This window comes from Engraulis encrasicolus, chromosome 24 (genome assembly GCF_034702125.1).
Source record: "Engraulis encrasicolus isolate BLACKSEA-1 chromosome 24, IST_EnEncr_1.0, whole genome shotgun sequence".
Classification (NCBI taxonomy): Eukaryota; Metazoa; Chordata; class Actinopteri; order Clupeiformes; family Engraulidae; genus Engraulis; species Engraulis encrasicolus.
The window spans coordinates 28,939,187-28,953,735 of NC_085880.1; the positions used below are offsets into that span (position 1 = coordinate 28,939,187).

The window sequence follows — 14,549 nt, forward strand, 5'->3', positions numbered from 1 at the left end:
ACACACATGCGTTTCATGCATAAAGAGGAAGATATCTCATTTGCATTTATTGTTTCATGTCACAACAGCTCACACTCAGAATATAATGCACGATACACACAATGAGCAGGAAAAACAACGAGAAGCAGATTATCACTGTTATTACATTTACTGTATATTCATTTATTCACTGCACTTTCATTCAAGAAATAATTTTAAAAAAAACTTTGCAACACATTCGTTTTTTTTACAACCGCCAGTAAACATAAAAAAGTGTGACAAAAAAGTCAATAAGGTTTATAACACGCTCAACTCAAGAAAAGTTAAGATTCACTGGGCACTAATACTGTAAAAGATTCTTCAAAAGAAAGGAGAGAGGACAACACTCCTAGTTGCTATCAACTTTATTGCCCATCAGACGTTTCGATCTTAACCCTCTCCAGTGTCAGGCAAACAGATCACTCAGCTGCAAACAATTCACCACCAAAAAAGTGATATACTAATATGGGGTTGGACTGCCTTTAGCTTTGATTATGCTGCAAATTTAGTGTTGTATTGTTTCAATAAACTTCTGCAATGTCTGGATTTATGTGCTCAGACCTCAACCTAAGTGAGAATTTTTGGGATGTGCTGGAGAAGGCTTTAAACAGCATTCAAATCTCAACCATGATCAATACAAGATCTTGGTGAAAACTTACTACAACCCTGATGGAATAATGTAACGCCAAGTGTGCATCATAATCAGAGTTAAAGGCAGTGCAACAACATATTAGTGTGAGAGACCTTTTCTGGTGGCCACCTTTTTGGCCAGGCTGTGTATTTTAGACACATACAGTACAGTATCTGCATAGTTGAATAAATAAAAGAATTATGTTTGCATTGCACATTTATTCCTGTCTGTTATAACGCTTTTTAGCTTAGAGATGTCTTAGTGTATAAACCTTACCTTTCCAAACCAAAACAGTCATATACGAAAGAGTAGATTAGATAGAGTGATTAAGTATAGATACCTTATAAATTCTTAAGAAAATTAAGGTATCCCATAACATCCCTAAGGTGAGAAATACAATTTGTAAGCTTTGTTGCTTTAAGTGTACTGTGAGGATTTTGAATCAGAGTTGATCAGGGGTGGATTTCTCGAAAGTGTAGTTGCTAACTATGTTAGCTACTGTTGATTGCAATGCAATTTCCCATTGGCAACTACTCAAGTTGCTAACTGCTAACAACTACGCTTTCGAGAAATGTAACCCAGAGTTGTATAAAGTAAAAGTAAAAGTATACACATGCAATAACAACACTAGGGCAGTCATGGGTGAGCGGTTAGGGCGTCAGACTTGCATCCCAGAAGTTGCCGGTTCGACTCCCGACCCGCCAGGTTGGTGGGGGGGGTTATCAACCAGTGCTCTCCCCCATCCTCCTCCATGACTGAGGTACCCTGAGCATGGTACCGTCCCACCGCACTGCTCCCCATGGGGCGCCACTGAGGGCTGCCCCCTTGCACGGGTGAGGAATAAATGCAATTTCGTTGTGTGCAGTGTGCAGTGTTCACTTGTGTGCTGTGGAGTGCTGTGTCACAATGACAATGGGAGTTGGAGTTTCCCAATGGGCTTTCACTTTCACTTTTTCACTAGTAGTATGTTATTAAAAAGTTGAAACCATGACTAGCCCATGACTAATGTTGTAATTACATCTGTAATCTGGTCAAAATTCCAAAGGACTTCTCACATAGGATGAGATGACCTAATCATCGGGTAACTTTACTTGTGATGTTGGCCAATCCTGATGATGTCCTGTTTAAGGGCACGTCAGTTACTCCACCGTTGTCCATCCACATTCAACATTCATCATTGTAAATTATTTGAACCTGTGACCTTCTGTTTTAAGACCAACTTCCTAACCAGAAGGCCAAAACTGGGGTGAGTTTCTCAAAAGAGAAGTTGTTAGCCTGTTAGCAACTTCGGTAGTTGCCAATGGGAAAATGCATTGAAAACAACAAAGTAGCTAATGTAGTAAGCAACTTTGGTTTTGAGAAATTCACCCCTGTATTGTTGATGCATTTCCACTTCTTGTTAAGGAAGAGAGCTAGTGCAGATACAGTATATAGTTCCACTGAATCCACTTGATGCCAGGGATGTAACCAAGGGAGAGAGCTGTCCTCACATACTGCCCCCCCACCCCCTCATATAGGTTGTGGTGGAATCTGCAGGTATCAATTTGCTCTGTGTGCTGTTCAACCACAATGACAAATGGGCATTGCTCCTCCTCAAGAATACAAGTTTGAACCCTTCATTCATATTCTTTCCATACCCTGAGTTTACTTGAACCCCGAAGTCTGGTTCATTCAAACTATATTCATAATTAAATTATGTTCCAATGGAACAGCACAGTAAAATGTGGATGGTGTGAATGAATGTCTCATTCAGGCTCACAGTATGCATGGTGCACAACTCAACCATGCCATGGTACAGTCTGATCCTAAAAAATATGATTACAGACAGGAAACCAGATGCAACCGTACTGTGAAATAGTGAAAGTGAAGCGTAGCCACTAATGTGAGTACACCACTAATAGTCCTCAGCCGTGGGGCCTTTTGCATCGGACCTCCTGCGAGCTTTCCTGTCCTCTGCTGTCTCTTTGCATAGACCCTCGTCACTGGCTGCCTGTAGGCTGTCGAATGAATTCGGCCCATCACTGAACTTGTCCATCTCTGATGACTGCCATCTTAACCTCCTGACTCTGTCTGTGCAGCGCTGGAAACAGTTGAATTTGATGTCTGTGGTGCAGGCGTACATTCCTGCTGGAACTGCCAGAACCATGGCCAGGACAATCACAATGATGTGAATGAGCTTTTCCCTCTGTTCCATCTCGGAGATGTCATTTCCCGTCACAAACACAATGCACTGACCTGACCTGGGAATCTGGTTCTTCAGAGTGACACAAATCTCATATTTGGTGGCCGGCATCAGGTCTGACACTGAGTAGCTGTTGATGCCAGGGCCGATATAAATCATCTCCTTTTTAGCAGCATCGAATTGGCCAAAGTGGATGGTGAACCAGGTCTCAGCAGGGTTCTCCAACACCGCATACCATTCGATAGTGATGCCGTACACGGTTTGTTTGGCAATGCGGATATCGATGTACACGTTCTGGTTAACTGTTGAGTCAGGGGAGAGGTCTGAGGAGTTTTCAGGCGTCTTGACATCCAGCCGTATGCTAACCGAGGAGTTCCCCAGGAAATTGTTGGCTGTGCATGTATACATGCCTTGGTCAGTTGCTTGCAGAGATGGAATCGTTAGTTGGGACCTCACCGTGTCTTCGTCCACTCGGGCGAAGGATTCTGGTGTCATCATCAGAAAAATTGGACAGTTAGCATTAGTAATTTTATCACATTGCTAGATAAACTACAATACAGCATATACAGTATATATATACTCTCTCTCTGTGTGTGTGTGTGTGTGTGTGTGTGTGTGTGTGTGTGTGTGTGTGTGTGTGTGTGTGTGTGTGTTTGTGATTTTTGATGTAATGATGTAGCATGTCTACAACTATTTATCTGGTTCACACAATACAAAGAAATAGACATCAAAAACCAAGAGTAAGATAAAGAGGATTGAGTATTCATTGTCAATAAAGATAGGATCGAAAGGTCAGGGGTCAAGTCAATTCCTACATGGAGATCTATAAAATGGAAAAGCACCCACATTTATTCATTTTCACCTTTATTCACCCAGTTGAGGGTTCATATTTTTAGTTTCACTCAAGTGCTGTTGTTTTCTCTAGCTTGTGACTGCCTTATATTAGGCGATATCCTGTGATCAACCATCAAACAGCAAACCAGTAGGCCTACAAGTGTCAGGGATATCATTGAGTAAGGACCGCAAATAACGTTCAACCTTTTAGCATGCTCCACTTCTAGAGGTTATATGCATGTAGGCTACTGTCAATTAATTACACATTTAATTATCTCTTAGAGCTATCACGCTATACAAAAGTCAACAACATGACACCAGACTTAACCTTACCATTAAATCCTCTTATGATCTTCAGACCATATGTCCACCAAACAGTTGGTTCTGGTCGAGCTTTAACTACACATGTGAGAGGAACACCCCCGCCAGCTGGGATAGTGATGTTGGCGACAGATGTTGTAACCACTGGCTTCATGCAGGTCTTCAGATCAAACTCATGGAAGAATTTGCCTGCGCGCACATGCGGGCTGGCGCAGGACAAGTAAGAGTTCATCAGGATGATAGGCGCACTGACGGATCTTATGAAGTCCACAAACCCCTTCAGGCGACAGTCACATTCGAATGGGTTGTCGTGAAATGCCAGGACAACATTCGGCACTTGCTCTCCGTTCTCCATTTTGTGGTGCAACGGCCAATTTAAGAAGACATCTTTAGATATGACCGTAAGCTTATTGAAGGACAAGTCTAAGTAGGTCAGACTTGCTAAATGTTTCAAAGCCTGCTCTGGAAGAGCATCTATAAGATTGTGTTTCAAATCTAAAATTTTCAAAAGTGGCGTGTTCTCAAACGCTGTCCATGGTACTGACCGGAGCTTGTTCCCTTGCAACCTCAATTCGGTCAAATTGCCTAATCCATCCCAGCTAGTGGGGTGGATAATATTGATCTCGTTGAAATTCAACCACAGGTGTTCCAACGCCCGAAACCTTACTAAGGATCTCCCAGGGATTTCTGTAAAGTGAGCTTTTTCAATCCGAATCTTTGTGAAGTCCTCGGGAATTTTTCCAGGTATTTCCTCTAGAGCGTTCTCCATGCATGTAAGTGACCTAAGGAGGTAGAGGTAGGCTATTTAGACATCGGCTAAAGGCGTTTCAGGGGTAAGCAATATATCCACGCTCTCGTGATCTCTATCTCCTGACATGAAAATGACTATCCATACCATAACAAAAACTACAGTTTGTGTTAGTCCTTGAAATGATAGCATGTATAGGCTAGTCCACACGCCTCGGCTTTTCATTAGACAGGGCAGACACTTACCTACCATGACGCTCAGTTGTACACGTACATCCACTTAAACACTGTGAGTTGATATGGCAGAATTGCGAAAGTATCACGCACGCAACAAATACTGTTCTAAAGTTTTCCATAACTATCAATCACGCCTGCCCCAGACCTGACATGGAAATGTCTACAGGTACGGTCAGATTAATCCCATAAGCCACTGGAAATCCTTGACGCACTTGGCGTTACAACAACACTTAAACTGTGCAGTAGCGTGACATGAAAGACTCCTCAGTGCAACATCACATTACATTTAACTGAGGCCTTTGTCCACTCCAAAGCAACTTAGGCCTACTGTTTTTAGTCTACAAGGTGGTTACAGACCCTGAAGCATGACCTTTGGCACCTTGTACAATGACACATTAGCTATGAAGGTAGGCCTACTGTAGAGGCACACTTTCTTCCTACTGGTAAGGATGAAATCAAATCCACAACCCTTTCCTCCAAAGATCACCATCTGTCTTAACTGTAAGGACCCGGCTGCCCAGACCGTGTTCTGTATTTCGAGGAATTTAGTGTCGTTGGAAAAATGCTACCTTGTGGCACAGATGGTAGCCTAAGTTGATTGCATTTTAATATGCAGCACTTACACCATGGGGCCTAAAATGGAAATTGGATGCATAATGGCAATGATGTGTCGCTGTTCATGACCAAGCCTTTTCTCGTTAGATTCAAACTTCTTTTTAAGGAAAGTAGGACTAATTAACACAAGGAACAAGTTAAAAATGCCTGAGAACATAGGAAACAGGCTATTCATGTTATGTTGGCATTCACCATGGAGATGAAATAACCATTAAGTTAATAACCACATAATAATCTTTAAGTGTACTTTGTTTGAGTTTCCATTCCATTGAAGAAGCTACTTCAGTATCTTACAATACCCTCACTGGACAACTCTGTTGAAATAAGTCAAATCCACTTCAAAATGATAGAAATGAAAAGAAAATTATATTTCCATGCCACTAATTACTTATCAGAATACTATTAAAACATCTGTTGATAAAGAGATTGAAAAAAGATTCTGTGGACATACAAAAGGATTTCTATTGATATAAATCAGTTGCACTAACATTGCACAAGTAAACAGGAGACTTAAAACGTGTAAATATATCATGTTCATTACGTTTTCCAAAGCCTGTGTAGTTGAAGTGTAATAATATTCACAGTGTGACAACACCTCCAGTAAATGGTATATTAAGAGTTTTACAAGTTTTTGTACACGGTTAAAATAGTATTTTACAAAACGGCCTATATGACATTCAGTTAGTCACCATCAACATACAGCAGACTTGACTATATCTCTCTCTCAAACACACACACACTCTCACACACACACACACACACTCTCTCTCACACACACACACACACACACACACACACACTTAGACAAGCGCATCATTCCATACATATTGTTATTTTACAAAGTATCTGCTTTTTTATACAATGCACATTCAGCCATGTTGTGAGTTTAACATAATCCCTTTGTATAAAGTTCCTTATGCCACTGAAATGCCTGAATCCTCCTTTGCAAAGCCATCACAAACTGAGAGGCTGAGGGTCCAAGTGTCAGCAGGGCGGGCAATCATGACCCACAATACTCTGTCAGCAGAAATATTCGTTTGGCTGGCCCTCTATTTTAGCAGTCAGCTCCGAGTCCAGGCTGGACCTGGCCGATAAAAGTCTGTTTGATTCCTCTGGGTTTAGTCTGTTCAGATACTCCCCCTCTAAGCCCTTCGCCTTGGTGCCGGGGGAGAGGGTCTCAAATGTCACATACGAGTCCTGCATGTCTTTTGACTTTTTGCCCAGAATTTTTTGGATTTTCCTCTTGAGTGCCCCACAGCAGACGATCACGGTGAGCGGGACGGCGATCACACAGGCCACCGTGATTACCACCACATTAATGAGCTTTTGCATTGCAGTGGCTTGGGCCGCCACATCTGTCGAGAAGATTACACACTGCTCTTTTTTGGGGATCAGCCCCTTGACACACACGCAGGCGATGTATTTTGTCTTTGGCACCAAGCCCTCGATCATGATGCGGTTGTTGCCAGGGTTGACGTTGATGCGCCGCATGTCCCGCTCGCCGAACACGGCGTAGAGCACGCTGAACGCCGTGGTATTCTTGGCCTTGGGAGCCCGCCAGGTCAGACAGACCGTGTTGTCGGTGTCTCCGATGAACTTGACCGAGCGCACCACCCTGTCGGGGTCCTGCTGCAGAGACGAGGCGTTGGCCGCCAGATTGCTCAGGTTGGTCTCAAGCAATCCGTCTGGTCCGGTGGTCTGGACATTGGAACCTATGTCAGTGTTGCTGCTGCTGCTGGTCTGCAGGTTTGCACCACTGGCCCTGTCGGTGCTGTAGCTGCCGCGCTCCCCAGGGTAAGGGCCTGTGTAGCGGGTTGGCTCCATGACGGGGCTGGCCTGACTGGTGGGTGTTGGAGAGACATATTTAGCTATGAGCTTCTCCTGGTAGGCCGCTGCTTTGCCCGGCCCAGCGTTGGGCTTCTTTCCTCTCAGTGCCTTTGGAGTCGCTGTCTGGCTGTCCGGCCTCGTCGGCGACTCTGTAATCATCAGGGAGATGACGGCCTCTGCGGTGCCCGCGTAGTTTGTGGCTTTACAAATGTATTTGCCAGAGTCCAGGTAAGAAACGGCTGGCACGCTTAGGATTGACCAAACAATCCCCTCCTTCGAATTTTCTTGCTCAACTGCAAAATACAAGAAAAGGGGGCGCACAAACATTGTGAAAGGTTAAATAAACTGCGCCGGTATGACGACATACTTTATAGCACTACTGCACATGTAAAAAGAGGCCAGTATGCCACTGAATAATCGGTTTTGTGTTTGGCACTTCGTGGGAATTAGTTCAAAGTTCAGCTCACTTAACAAAAGAAAAGCAATTGCCATTCTTTGTTTTTCATTTCTATGCAGGACTAATGTAGTTCACTATGATGTTATTTAACCTTTTTAACAAAGTGTCAGAAATTAAAACGAGATGTTTTCTGGGCTTAAGGCTTCAATCAAATCATTTTTTTTTCAAAATCATCTGTCTATTACTATCAATTACTGTTGAGTGCATTATTTAAACATATTTATTGTTCAAACTAAAACAGCAGAACCCTGCACCACGATTTTATTTTACCAGCCATTCAGAAACCTACACACATCTAAGTAAAAAAATAATAATAATAAGTTCTTAAGTTATAATTGTTCAGCTCAATTTACCATTGAAAGGAATGTGGAATAGAACTATTTTTTTTTTAACTGTTTTGAACTGTTCACTTTCACAACACTATGGATAAAACAAATCTAGACCTTTAATGTAGCATGTTATTAGACTTTGCGCAGAAGCATACAATATACCAATGGGAAATACATCTCAGGCCGTGCTCACAACAGTCTTATTCTAAGTATCATTAACTCAAAGTTGTCACTTTTCAGCATATCCAACCTTACCCTATCTCTGCCTCAAGTCAAAGGAATGACTACTTTCTATCTTACCTTAATTTAACAAGATAAAACAAATAACACTGAGATAGGTATCTGCTTTAGAAGTATCCCCTGGGCAAAGTAGCTGTCCACAATTCATATACAGTATTAGAGACATACAAAGTAAAAAATAAATACACGAGTACATCCTAACCCATTCAAAAGTTAGGAACCAAACATTCCCCCTGCACTTTAGACCTATATTGAAGGCAGTCACATGTAAAACACCTTCTCTAGGTCTCTTAAATATAATTTAATTGTATTGGAAATGTATTTTCTAAGTTTCCTTTACAAAATATGTCATATTTCATGTGAAGCTGCATAACATTAAATCTATATCGGGGGCCGGATAAAAAAGCCTCAAGGGCCACAAACGGCCCTTGAGACATAGGTTCCCCACCCCTGAGCTAAGGAGAGCAAACCCAGGTGATAACAATGAGTGTTGACAGCAGCCTCTGTGTTTGTTTAACAGTAGGAGTCCAAACATGTGGACATGCAGTACAGTAGCCTGAGCCGACTCAACACCATGCTGCAGATGACTCACAGTGTTTTCCGCAGATCATTTTTAATTCAAGATAGTGGGTGGGTAAGCCTGTCTCAGAGACATGCGACTATCATAACCGGAAAGACCATGATGTGCCGTTTTGATATGAAATACAGTATGATTTGATATAAATAGCTTATACATGTTTTGGTAAAGCAACTTCAAAAAGTGCACTTACAGTACACAATCTTTATCTTTTATGGGGATCCAGTCGATGTGGTTGATTAGATTAGATTCTTTATTGCCCCAGAGGGATATTTGTTTTCACAAATCAGACAGATACATTTCAGCAAGTTCAGCAATTTCAGCAAGTTCAGATAGGAGGCTGTTATCAAGGTGGCCGCCTCAACTATAAAGTGCACGCACACACGCACACACACACTCACATAACACATAATTTTGGGACCTTTTATCTTTTCTCTTTTCCTTTTATTTACATGCATGCCTTTCGCTTCTGTAGTGGGTTTTATTTATTTTGTTACTAACAGTCTGTTTTATTTTAAATTCTATATTTTGTAAACATCTAGCCTGCCTATTGGACACCAGATGGAAATTAGCCCTTGGGCTACAATCTGGCATATTCACATATAGTATGTACATGTATCTGTATATGTTCATTAATGTGCAATGTCCTGAAGAAATAAAGTAAAAAGTAAAAGTAAGTAAGTAAAAGTAAAGTGCTGGGAGAAACCCTGACTCACCTGTTCCGTTCATGGGTCTCCCGTCGGCCCGTCTCCAGGCCAGCTCTGGGATGGGGACACCGATGGTGCCGCAGCGCAGCAGCACGTTGTTCCCCACTGGACTGCGGACCCGAGCCACGGCCGTGTGAACCCTGGGGCCCTGGCATTTCCTCAGCTCTGCGTCGCTGAAAAGCACACCAGAGATGCTCTCCGGCTCGGCACACCTCAGCCGGGTGTCTATGAAGGCCACCAGTAATGATGGCGCTTTCTGGAACTGGACCAGATCATACAGGCGGCAGTCACAGACCCAGGGATTGTCATGTAGACCTAGGGCACAAAACAGAGAGCTGTGATTTTTTGGTACAACACACAACATAGTACTCTCCATGCACTTTACCCTCATGCACTATATTATGCAGCGTAATGTGCAATGTAACTACTGCCCTAAGACTGCTGGGACCCTTTCTGTTTACTGCCTATGTATATGTCTGCCCATATTTATATTTACTGTATGTGTTCAGCAGTTGTGTGTCTTGTATGTTGTATGTATTTGTTTTGATTTGATGTTGGGGGTGTGCCACAACAAATTCCAATCAACTATATTGACATGGCAATAAAAACTTCTTGAACTTGGTGATTTTCTGATGACGTAGATAGGCTATAGCAGAAGCCTCAATTCTGTTCAAATTATTTGCATTAATAGCTCCAGGTCACAAATGCAATACAAACTGGCTTTCAATTGAAAACAGTAAAATGTTCTGCCTCTCCCAAAAATTTAGGATTAGGATGAAAAAAAAACTGCTCACCTAATATCATTTTGGAGTCTGCCCCAGGGATGGGCTTCACTGACAGCCATGTTGCAAGGACATCTGATGGCACAGTCTGTATGTTGTTGCTGGAGAGATCTAAGTATGTCAGATTCTTAATGTACAATGTTGCTTCAGAAGAAAGAGCTGAAATTTGATTGTTGTGCAAGTCAAGAAGTTTGAGGCTGGGCAAGTCAGTGAGTGATTCCCATGGAAACGCCGTCAGCTCGTTACCATCCAGGCGCAGCTCCTCCAAACTCAGCAGACCACGGAAGCTGTCTGTGTTGACCTGGGACAGAACGTTAAAGGACATCCAGAGAAATTCCAAATTGGAGAGGTAGCTGAACGCTTCGCCTGGGATTCTTTTGATGGCAGTTTTCTCGATCCTGAGCTTAGATGTATCGACGGGAAAGCTGGCAGGCACCAATGAAATCTCTGGGTCATTGCAAATAACACTCCTGCGGAGACAAAAGAAAACCGAGTCAGTTGTCAGCTGAAACAAGAGAAGTTTTGCTTTGGAAAATGCTGCAGAATACACAAAGAAGAATAAAAATGCATGGACGCGCGATATCGTCTAGAAAGCAGGGTCAATCGCTGTCAATGCACTATAACTTTGTGTTGTAATTTCAGCCCACGTGTTGTGGAATGCGCGCAGGAGCGCAGGTGCTGCAGAATGGGTAGGCTACTGGCGCGGGGGACTTGGACGTCGTTGCCCTGTGTTTGTTAATACACAAAAAAGATCAGAAAAATAAAACAAACATCATATTGTTGCCAACTCACCTTGCCCGGGATCCGTCACTCAAGTTATGGTAAAAACAACTGCACTGCGAAGGGCAGGACGTCCAAACGAGTCGCAACGTCATTACGAGGACACCCAAAACAAACGTGAGGAACATGTTGCTCCCCCACACACAGGACGAGTCGCCAGCCAAATCTATCGATATTCACTAAAACGTCTCGCATCGATATGCACCCACCGCCGGAGATATCACATTGTCCTCTTGCCTTGATATCCCATAGTGATCTGACTGCTATGAGCCACCAGATAAAAAGGATAGACAAGGATTAGGGCTCACGTTATTTTCATTTACATGCGTATTGCATCCTTGAATGCGATAGGCTATGCAGAGTCTTTTTTTTCTCGGTCCAAAAACCAACGGGATCTGTCTAGATTCTCTCTCTCTCTCTCTCTCTCTCTCTCTCTCTCTCTCTCTCTCTCTCTCTCTCTCTCTCTCTCTCTCTCTCTCTCTCTCTCTCACACACACACACACACACACACACACACACACACACACACACACACACACGGGAAAATCCAATCAACAAATGGCTAACAGAAGGAAGTTTATGAAGTTATGTACAATTGGAGTATGGCCTTATTCTTTTAAATGTCTAAAATGAAATATATTTGAAGATAAAATGGTTTTTCAATATATTTTTGGCTCATGTCTGGTGCCAACGAATGTGATGCAAATCCAATTGGCCCATGAGTACAATAAAGTTAGTACATGAGGACACACTGGCCACCATACAAATGGGTTTATTTTGAACTTTCTGGTGTAGTAGGTAATTTCATACATAGGCCTACTGTAGGCCTACATGACATGAGCCCATTTTCAAGCTCATTAGTGAGGCGATGCATAAATTAGTCATCATTGACAGGTGATATTTTTTTTAGCTTCATTAGGCTATAAAATGTTTGTATAGCTTTGTATAGCAGTTTTCAGACAATTTACAGAAAGTAGGCATACATACCCTCCCACACATACACACACACACACATACACACACCACAACATTTGGACTATTTTAATTGGAGGGCAGAATTTAGTTATCAAATAATGTAGGGTGTTGCAAAATTGTGATAGGTGGTAATGTGAGGATACAGGTTGGTTTTGCCATAACCACCATTCTACCACAATGTCTGATTTGCAGCATGGAATGATGGGAGACCATGAGATATCACCACCTTTGTTTATGTATGGTGCTATGCCATTGTGTATCACTGTAACCATATATTACACAGCTACTCGTGCTTGTATTTACAGTTCCTTCACCCCAAAAGGTAGTGTAACTATGTTGCATACAATACTTGGCTTCCCATGAAAAGATTGGTTGTTTCATCAAAGTCACTTAGGCCTGTAGAAATAAGAGACAGTTGACCAAACTCTTCAACTGAACCGAACGTTTCCTCCGTTAGGCTATGTAAACAACATGGTGGCTTTTTAGTGCGTGCAGTGTCCATCGTTCACACACTGTGTTTTTGGCCATTGTTAGGGTAGCATTCAGACATTTTCAATGCACTGTATTTTAAGACATCCCTACGCAGCGAAACATAGTACTCGAAGTGCACAAGTGCACCATTTGAGACACGACAGTCTCAAAGACAGTGAGGAACACCAAAAGCGACACGAACACAGAGTACAGACTAAGTGACATAGAGTACATTACATTACATTCAGCGCTTAATTTGTCAAGCCGGAGCACTGATTACATTACCTGAAGACACACCAAAGACAAAGGCAGAGGTGTAGGAACAGACCCTGGCACACTGAACTAACCCAATGCTTCTAGCCCAGGGGTGTCAAACTCAAATTGACTGAGGGCCAAAATCAAAATCTGGAACAAAGTCACGGGCCGAACTCAAATATTTTTTAAAGGACTAAAATTGTGTATGCATGCAACACCACCCGTCCCCCAGCCAAAATAAATAAATTTCCGCCAAAATATTTGATTTTAGGCAGAGCATTCTACCAAGTATTGCTGTACTTAGAAATAAATAACTTTTCTAACATTTTGTAACCCCTAAATGCATGCCGTTCCACCAATGGAACACTGCAACACAGTAAAAAAAAATCCTACCATAGGGTAGTTCTACACTAGCCTGTGTGACGGAGGTCATCTTGCACCTGTTCACCCCCCTCGGGGATCGAACGTGCGACCTCGCCAACTGCAACGGTCCGGCAATGGGAGACACAGTACGATACCGCTGGGCCAAGAGACTAGTCTCTCAGCCCAACGGCACGAGACTGTATGTAGCTATCGGAGGGAGGTTTACCAACGTTCCACGCTAACTCTGTGCTAGTTAGCCTCCGTTACACTCTCCCCCTTAAACCTCACTCCCATCCCGGGTCAACGGCATCACTATGACGGAGGTCATCTTGCACCTGTTTACCCCCCTCAGGGATCGAACGTGCAACCTCGCAAACTACAACGGTCCGGCAATGGGAGACACAGTACGATACCGCTGGGCCAAGAGACTAGTCTCTCGGCCCAACGGCACGAGACTGTATGAAGCTATCGGAGGGAGGTTTACCAACGTTCCACGCCAACTCTGTGCTAGTTAGCCTCCGTTACACCTGGCGACGCCATCCAATGTACTCCACCCAAAGATTTTGGCTCCACACATTGTCTGGCAAAAGCCTCAAGCTCGGTTCTCTCAGTGTTATGCCAATCAGCAAACAGTTGAGAGTGGTGACGTAGAACTCACCCGCGAAGTCCGTTACTGATTTGGTTAAGGTAACTATTTTCACACTTTCGTTTTGTTATTTGTATGATTTTGCGACGCTATATCATAACAGGCATGCTAATAAAGCACCATATGGGTTTTAATTTGAGTTTGGAACTCCAATTAATTTAAATGGTAGAGTAAGATCAGACCATCTTCCACCCTTCATGGAGACGGATTCAACAGTCGGCTTTTCGCCCAGGCTAGTTCTACACCACTATGACAGTATATGTAACAGAGGTTTCCGTTTGAACCCCTCGGGGCCGCAAACTCGCCACCTCGTCAACGCATTGGCTCGGCAATGGGAGGCACAGTACAAGACCACTGAGATAAAGGGCCGGTCTGATAGCCCAACACAACTGCACTATATTGTTGCTTCGGGAGGGAGGTTTACTGACGCTCCGCGCCACACTCTGCTAGTTGGCCTCCGTTACATATACAGGGCCTTCAGTAATACATTACAACTTGGTCATTGCAAATTTGGTAACAGCTTATTTATTTATAACAGGGGCCGTGTCTTACTGG

The 14,549-nt window shown here is 43.0% G+C and overlaps 2 protein-coding genes and 1 long non-coding RNA gene across 3 annotated transcripts in view; all 3 read right to left on the reverse strand.

Moving 5' to 3' along the window:
* LOC134441317 (uncharacterized) overlaps positions 1-14,549 on the reverse strand; it is a 183,400-nt gene that overhangs the window by 162,541 nt on the left and 6,310 nt on the right. The window lies entirely within an intron of this gene.
* Positions 2,544-5,053, reverse strand: lrit2 (leucine-rich repeat, immunoglobulin-like and transmembrane domains 2). Its single transcript, XM_063192017.1, has 3 exons — positions 4,980-5,053; positions 3,999-4,768; positions 2,544-3,316 (listed from the first exon to the last, which is right to left on the reverse strand). The coding sequence occupies exons 2-3, from the start codon at positions 4,753-4,755 to the stop codon at positions 2,544-2,546; spliced, it is 1,530 nt and encodes a 509-aa protein (XP_063048087.1). The 5' UTR covers positions 4,756-4,768; positions 4,980-5,053.
* On the reverse strand, positions 6,375-11,412 carry lrit1a (leucine-rich repeat, immunoglobulin-like and transmembrane domains 1a). The gene is made up of 4 exons (XM_063191245.1): positions 11,297-11,412; positions 10,517-10,974; positions 9,732-10,037; positions 6,375-7,705 (listed from the first exon to the last, which is right to left on the reverse strand). The coding sequence occupies exons 1-4, from the start codon at positions 11,410-11,412 to the stop codon at positions 6,606-6,608; spliced, it is 1,980 nt and encodes a 659-aa protein (XP_063047315.1). The 3' UTR covers positions 6,375-6,605.

What these genes read in the sequence shown, in the direction of transcription:
- lrit2 (XM_063192017.1), bottom strand. Translation starts at nt 4,755, where the DNA reads ATGGAGAACGCTCTAGAGGAAATACCTGGAAAAATTCCCGAGGACTTC. An exon ending in GATCATAAGAGGATTTAATG is followed by an intron (nt 3,317 to 3,998) that starts GTAAGGTTAAGT and finishes TGATGACACCAG; the next exon opens with AATCCTTCGCCCGAGTGGAC.
- lrit1a (XM_063191245.1), bottom strand. Translation starts at nt 11,412, where the DNA reads ATGTTCCTCACGTTTGTTTTGGGTGTCCTCGTAATGACGTTGCGACTC. An exon ending in AGTGACGGATCCCGGGCAAG is followed by an intron (nt 10,975 to 11,296) that starts GTGAGTTGGCAA and finishes TTGTCTCCGCAG; the next exon opens with GAGTGTTATTTGCAATGACC. An exon ending in GAGACCCATGAACGGAACAG is followed by an intron (nt 7,706 to 9,731) that starts GTGAGTCAGGGT and finishes TGTATTTTGCAG; the next exon opens with TTGAGCAAGAAAATTCGAAG.